General features: G+C 44.9%; 1 protein-coding gene across 1 annotated transcript; it reads right to left on the bottom strand.

The window, feature by feature from the left end:
• Positions 1-3,450: 3,450 nt before the first annotated feature.
• Positions 3,451-5,729, bottom strand: LOC103005424 (mas-related G-protein coupled receptor member X2). The gene is given in 4 exon segments (XM_057553252.1): positions 3,451-4,004; positions 4,007-4,145; positions 4,148-4,360; positions 5,691-5,729. Coding segments are annotated over 4 exon segments (945 nt in total).
• Between the last annotated feature and the right edge of the window lie 2,166 nt (positions 5,730-7,895).

Here is a 7,895-nt window from a genome sequence, read left to right as displayed (position 1 = left end):
ATCAGAAAACATAAAATACTAATTTGATAAAAGGTATGCAAGACTTGTATGGTAGAAAGTACAAAAAGTTGCTGAGAAAAATTAAGGAAGATCTGAATAAATAGCAAGATACACCATGTTTATGAATTCAAAGACTTTTAAAAGAAATTTTATTTATTTTTGGCTGCATTGGGTCTTCCTCGCTGTGCGTGGGCTTTCTCTAGTTGCGGCGAGTGGGGGCTACTCTTCGCTGCAGTGTGGGCGCTTCTCATTGCAGTGGCTTCTCTTGTTGCGGAGCACGGGCTCTAGATGCACGGGCTTCAGTAGTTGCAGCACGCAGGCTCAGTAGTTGCGGCGCACGGGCTTAGTTACTCTGCGGCATGTGGGATCGTCCCAGACCAGGGATCGAACCCATGTCCCCTGCATTGGCAGGCGGGTTCTTAACCACTGCACCACCAGGGAAGTCCCCAAAGACTCTTTATTCTAAGATGTCAATTATACCCAAATTAATTGATTCAACACAATCAAAATCCCATCAGTACTTTTATAGCAATCGAGAAGTTTCTCTAAAATTTATATGCAAGTGCAAAAGCTAAAATAACCCCCTCTCCCAAGTTAGAGGACATACACTACCTGATATTAAGACTTACTACAGGGCTTCCCTGGTGGCGCAGTGGTTAAGAATCCACCTGCCAATGCAGGGGACACGGGTTCGAGCCCTGGTCTGGGAAGATCCCACATGCCACAGAGCAACTAAGCCCATGCACCACAACTACTGAGCCTGAGTTCTACAGCCTGCGAGCCACAACTACTGAGCCTGCATGCCACAACTACTGAAGCCTGCATGCCTAGAGCCCGTGCTCCACAACAAGAGAAGCCACTGCAATAAGAAGCCCGCACACTGCAACAAAGTATAGCCCCTGCTTGCCACAAATAGAGAAAGCCCGCACGCAGCAACGAAGACCCAATGCAGACAAAAAAAAAAAAAAAAAAAAGACTTACTACAAAGCTACAGTCATCAAAACAGTGGGTGTTGGTTTAAAAATAGACCAGAGAACAGCTATATGTAAAAGAATGAAATTAGAACACTCCCAAACACCGTACACAAAAATAAACTCAAAATGGATTAAAGACCTAGATGTAAGGCCAGACACTACAAAACTCTTAGAGGAAAACATAGGCAGAACACTCCATGACATAAATCACAGCAAGATCCTTTCTGACCCACCTCCTAGAGAAATGGAAATAAAAACAAAAATAAACAAATGGGATCTAATGAAGCTTAAAAGATTTTGCACAGCAAAGGAAACCATAAACAAGACGAAAAGACAACCCTCAGAATGGGAGAAAATATTTGCAAACAAAGCAACTGACAAAGGATTAATCTCCAAAATATACAAGCAGCTCATGCAGCTCAATATCAAAAACACAAACAACCCAATCCAAAAATGGGCAGAAGACCTAAATAGACATTTCTCCAAAGAAGATATACAGATTGCCAACAAACACATGAAAGGATGCTCAACATCGCTAATCATTAGAGAAATGCAAATCAAAACTACAGTGAGGTATCACCTCACACCAGTCAGAATGGCCATCATCAAAAAATCTACGAAGAATAAATGCTGGAGAGGGTATGGAGAAAAGGGAACCCTCTTGCACTGTTGGTGGGAATGTAAATTGATACAGCCACTGTAGAGAACAGTATGGAGGTTCCCTAAAAAACTACCCTATGACCCAGCAATCCCACCACTGGGCATATATCCTGAGAAAACCATAATTCAAAAAGAGTCATGTACCATAATGTTCATTGCAGCTCTATATACAATAGCCAGGACATGGAAGCAACCTAAGTGTCCATTGACAGATGAATGGATAAAGAAGATGTGGCACATATATTCAATGGAATATTACTCAGCCATAAAAGGAAACGAAATTGAGTTATTTGTAGTGAGGTGGATGGACGTAGAGTCTGTCATACAGAGTGAAGTAAGTCAGAAAAAGAAAAACAAATACCATACGCTAACAGATATATATGGAATCTAAAAAAAAAAATGGTTCTGAAGAACCTAGGGGCAGGACAGGAATAAAGACGCAGTCATAGAGAATGGACTTGAGGACATGGGGAGGGGGAAGGGTAAGCTGGGATGAAGTGAGAGAGTGGCATGGACGTATATACACTACCAAATGTAAAATTGATAGCTAGTGGGAAGCAGCCGCATAGCACAGGGAGATCAGCTTGGTGCTTTGTGACCACCTAGAGGGGTGGGATAGGGAGGGTGGGAGGGAGACGCAAGAGGGAGGGGATACGGGGATATATGTATACATATAGCTGATTCACTTTGTAATACAGCAGAAACTAACACAACAATGTAAAGCAATTATACTCCAATAAAGATGTTAAAAAAGAACCTGCTGTATAAAAAATAATAATAAAATAAAATAAAATAAAAATAGACCAGAGATCAGCAAACTTATTTTGGAAAGGGCTAGATAGTGAATATTTTAGTGTTTGAGGCCATATAGTCTCTGTCACAAGTACTCAGCCTTGCTGTTTTAGCACAAAAGCAGCCACAGGAAATACGTAAATGAATAGGCATAGTTATGTTCCAATGAAACTTTATTTACAAAATAAACAACCCAATAAAAATGGATAGAAAATATACTTCAAAAAAAAAAGAGAAATAAATGGTCAGTAATCCACAAAAAGTTGTATCCTCTTTTGGGGAAAATGTTAGTATATTTCAGGTATTGTGGGATAGGTACATCATGTTAGGGAGAAGCTTGACTTTGCTTTATTATCTTCATTTGAAATTAACTATGGTTTAGGGAGGTGGTTATGGGTGCCAAGTTGACAGGGATGGACTGGGATGGGTCTGAACGTGTCAACTTGTCTAGGCTGAACTACATTTGCCAGAACTTCCTTCCATGTATGTTTTCTCTTAGGGTGGGCGTCAAGAGACAGTTTGCACAAGATGTGGTGGCTGGAAAGGAAGCAGCAGCCGTACTGTTTTTATGTGTGGAAGGTCGGTGCTGGGGCTCCAGGATGTTCATGTGCGTTGTTGCTTCTCTGTTGGCTCATCTCATTGGCCTAAGGCAGCAGCTGGGCTTGCAGCTGCTCCATCTTCCCCTGGATACTCCTGCAGGTTCTCTGACTCCTGGACCAGGTGTGTGGTTAGCTCCATGATGAAGGGAGCCAACTACTGCAGACTTCAGCAAAATTGTAGGTGCTGAGAGAGGCTGACACAAGTTCTGGTTGGTTCTCATGGGTTTTAGCTCATGCTCATGGGATCTAGGTTGTCCTGCAAGCCTCAAGCTCTAGCATCACATGAACAGACAACAGCCTTACAGAGACAATTTAACTAGAACCTACAACTGTGTAGGGTCAAATATATATATGTATACAATTATATATATATATATATATATATATATATATATATATATATATATATATATCTTCTATAAGTACTACTTCTCTGACTGAACCCTGGTTGATACAGAGTCACTACATGAAACCACTTCTGACATCTCCCTGGTTTCCTGAGGAAGGCTTTCTCCCCTTTGCTTCATCTCAGTTGTGTCCTCCAGAGCCCTCTGGAGAACCAACTTGAAGGGCAGCCGCCACTGCCTCTGATGCCTGAAGGAGCCAACGAAAAAGCCAATGGTGGGGTTGGCACTGCTAGGCAGGATCATCCCTATATTAAAATAATAGAAGGACACATTGAAATCCTTCCGAAGCCAGTCTAGCAGAAACTTCTGGATGCCTGAGAGGAGGCTGCAGAGGAGGAAGACCAGCACGCTGAGCAGGATGACCACGTAGAGCCTGGCCAGCTGCATCCGCTGGGACTCACAGAGGGTCCTGGCCAGCAGGGCTAGGCTGGAGCTAGCAAGAACCACCAATGAGAAAATCAGCCACCCAGCAATGATGAAGTCAAATAGTGGATACCAGTCATCATCAAAATCCCTGAACAGGTCACAGTAATTTCCTTCTAGGATGCTCAGCAAGAGGGACACACACGACAGCTGATGTGTTTGGGGCGGCGGCAGCAGTACCAGTTGGGGTACAGGGTAGACAAGTGGCACTTGGTGCTAATGGCACTGAGAAAGCTCAAGCCTGAGAGGTAGGCAAAGATAGGCGCCAGGTTGAGAACGATGGGGTAGGGTTGTGGCAGGAAGTGATGTGTGTCTCCAGGCAACCTATAATCTGGCCGCTGAGGAAGAGGAAGTTGGCTTTCGCCAGGTTGAAGATGTAGATGGTGAAGATCTTGCGCAGGCGGAAGCCCAGGAGCCACAGCACAACTGAGCTTCTTGCCAGTCCTCCCAGGGCAGAGATGATATTCAGCAAGATATTCAGCAGGGTCAGGGTCAGTACGTCACACTGAATATGAATATGATATTCAGCAGGGTCAGGGTCAGTACGTCACATTTAGAAAGGGCCTGGTCACTGTGATTCATTAGTATGAGTTCGGTCTCCCAGGCTGGGGTGGTTGGATCCAAACTCAGAAACCCTCTGCTGGGGGTTTCTGACACAAACAAGATGTCAGCACCTGCTGTGTGATCACCGATTCTCACGGCCACCCTGCTAGGTGGGAATTACTGTCCCTGTTGTTACGGAGGAGGGAACTGGAGCCTTGCAGAGACTAAGATACTTACTGACGTCCACACAGCCCTGGAGACCTGGAACCTGGATTCAAACCCAGTTCTCTCTGACTCAAATGCCTGGGCTCTCTCTACTGCAACACGGACCCTCTACTGACATAGGAACGTGCTGTAGTCCCCCCACCAGAACGCACTGCCCAGAAGTTATGTCATGTCCCCAGAATTTCCCGAAGAAGGAAGGTAAATGGGATAGAATCTGAGAGTCCAGGAGAGGGTGATGGGCCAGAACATTACTTCTGTCCTGGGCCAGAAATTTCCTCTCAGGTGCATGAAATCAGGAAGACACAGAGATGATAGGGGGCCACCCTCATGACTAAGAGTGACCCATTCACTGAGGAGAAAGAAGACCAAGCTTTAGGGACATGAGAAGAATGTGATCTCTTGCTAGGACAGGTGTGAGGATGGCCAGGCCAGGTGGGTTAGAAACAGCTCAGTGTGTCAGCTCTGTGAAGACAGGAGCACTTTTTATTTTATTCATTTAAAAAAATTTTTTTCTTAATTTTTTAAAATTTATTTATTTATTTATTTATTTATTTTTAACATATTTATTGGAGTATAATTGCTTTACAATGGTGTGTTAGTTTCTGCTTTATAACAAAGTGAATGAGTTATACATATACATATGTTCCCATATCTCTTCCCTCTTGCATCTCCCTCCCCCCCACCCTCCCTGTCCCACCCCTCTAGGTGGTCACAGAGCACTGAGCTGATCTCCCTGTGCTATGCGGTTGCTTCCCACTAGCTATCTATTTTACCTTTGGTAGTGTATATATGTCCATGCCACTTTTTATATCCCCAGTGCCTAGCTCTGTGTGTGGCACAGTGTGTTGTCAATAAATATTCATTCAATGTATGAATGAACGAATGAGTAAATGAGGAGTCTAATGAAGTGGAAGGTTTGGAATAAAAGTTTAAAATATATATATATATATATAAAATTAAGGGCATTAGGACACACATGTGTAACAAGATGAAGAAAATCTCATTCTTTTTGTGGAGAGCTGCGCGTGTGTTTGGAAGAATGACATATTTGTGGCCAAATAACTTACATTGGCCACTGAGGTGCCTTTGAAGTGAGGACTCCACATGGCTTCGCTGAGCACCTAGAATCATTCTGGTGCACAATTTGGGGGTAGGATTTGGGGCGGGGCTGCATACGGGGGCGGAAGAGTAAGTGAGGAGGAGGTCTGAGTGCCACTGAAAAGAGGAACTTGAAGTTTGGGGATGTCTGTGGGGGACTGTGAAGTGGGGTGCTGGGTGTGTGCAACGTAAACCTACTCCATTCTCTCTCCTGGGGGATCGTTAGGAGAGTTTGCTTTGCTGAGTGAGTTTCTGTGTGGGATGAGCCTGTGAGTCTATGAGGGGAAACAGAAAAAGCACAGGGCTTGGAATGCAGAGACGCTCCTGCAGAATTCACCTGGAGAAAGAGCACTAGCTCACCTCTGGGGGAGTGAGAGCCGATTGAGAGTTTATCAGTATTGTCTTCTTTAATCCTCTCAAGAGCCCTATGAGGTTAGTATTGTTCTCATTCTACAAAGGATGGAATTGGAGCACAAAAAAGATGAGTGTTTTGCTCCTGGTCTCACACAGTGTGGATCTGAACCCGGCAGGGCTCCATCAGTGTCCACACTTCTGACCAGCCCTCCAAACCCACCACCACTGTGGTGTTGATTACACATGGATGTGGGCAAAGCAGAGAAGTGATTCCCAAGTTAAATCCAAGATGGCAGTCAATACTGTGGCTAAAAAACCCAAACCAAAACTAAAAAAAACGAACATAAGCAAACTCCAGAAACACAGAGAGGTAGGGAAGCCAATCATATAAGGAACAAAGAAGGTGGGTAGAAGCCAACTAAGAGCACATAGCAGAATCCAGGAGTCCTTTCCTGGTTCACAAAGGCACCCATTGCTCTGGAATCCAGAGGCAGGAGGCCTCCAATTGGAAAGAGGGTACGTCCTCTGCTGTGGCCCAGGGAGGAATCAAGGGCAGAATCATCCATCTTTCGCTCTCTCAGAGAAACAAGATCCCACAGCCCTGATTGACCATGAAGTGATATGGGAGGAAAACCAGGACCTCTGCTATCTCCACTGAAAGCACTTAAAAGTTTGTAAATCTGTTTCCTTTAGCGTGACGTATATTTTTTCCTCATCAAACTGGAAGCTCCATAAGGACTAAATCTTGCCTGTTGTTTTTCACTATTGTATCCCCAGCATCTAGCATGTTCCCTAAAGACCATCTATTGTCATATCCTCATGTAATAGAGGAAGAAGGTGAGACCTAAGGAGTCAAAGGATTTTCGAGATGTCACTGTGAAGAGCAGGCCCAACACCACCCCTGGTCTCCTGCAGCCCCGTCCCAGGCTTTCCTACTGTTCTCTGCTCCATCGTTCATTATTTGTGAGGTGCTCCTGGGAAAAAGTCTTCATGTGAGCATAGAATGTGAGAGACAATCAGGGGGTGCACAGGCCACCCCCAACATCTGTTCTCCTCTTCTGTAGCACACTATCTGGGTAACTGCTCCTTCCCTGGTCATTTTAAGCCTCGGGGTGGAAAGAGCGTTTCACTACTGCTTGCCTTAGGGAGCTTCTCCATGCATTGTCACTTTCCCTTACCCCTGCCTGTGTTTGCCATTAGCCCCCTTCATGAAACACTCCTCAGTTATACCAGTTTGGGCTGTTTTCTCCTGGGACTCTGCCAGTCCACAAGAGAAGAGAACTTTGAAAAGCCAGTAAACAATGGAACCTGGGTTACCAGCAGTCCAGCTCCGGGAAGCAATGTCTGCATGCTCCCTTGCTCCCTAAATTAATGTAAGAGGCAACATTCTCTCCAAGACAGCAGATGTGAATGGTTGGAGAAGGGGAGAACATGGGGAGATGGATCAGAAGGGAGGGAAGTTCTGGTTGACCCCATTTGCATCTCCCACCGTTGGAGCTGCCAGCACCCAGGGATGCTAGTAGAGAGCTCCATGTCTCCTGCCTTTTCCTGAAGGAAGCACAATGACCCCCTGCATGTAGCATCCCAAAGTGGAAACAGGACATGGAAACTTAGAGCAAAACCCATAACTGGCTTTGGAAATAAGACAATTCTTAGTATATATCCTTACCTTTCTTCCATTCTTCTGGCCAGAGGTGGAGAACTGACCTGTGCTGGGCAAGAAGAGCCTTTCAGGGATTGAGCGATGCCAGAGGACACTTCTCTGTCCTCTAAATTGGGAGATGTCTACAGGAGTGGGAATGAAATCTGGTGACCAAGCA

Source organism: Balaenoptera acutorostrata, chromosome 9 (genome assembly GCF_949987535.1).
Source record: "Balaenoptera acutorostrata chromosome 9, mBalAcu1.1, whole genome shotgun sequence".
NCBI lineage: Eukaryota > Metazoa > Chordata > Mammalia > Artiodactyla > Balaenopteridae > Balaenoptera > Balaenoptera acutorostrata.
Note: the sequence above shows the minus strand (reverse complement) of the source record. Positions and strands in the feature narration are given on the sequence as shown.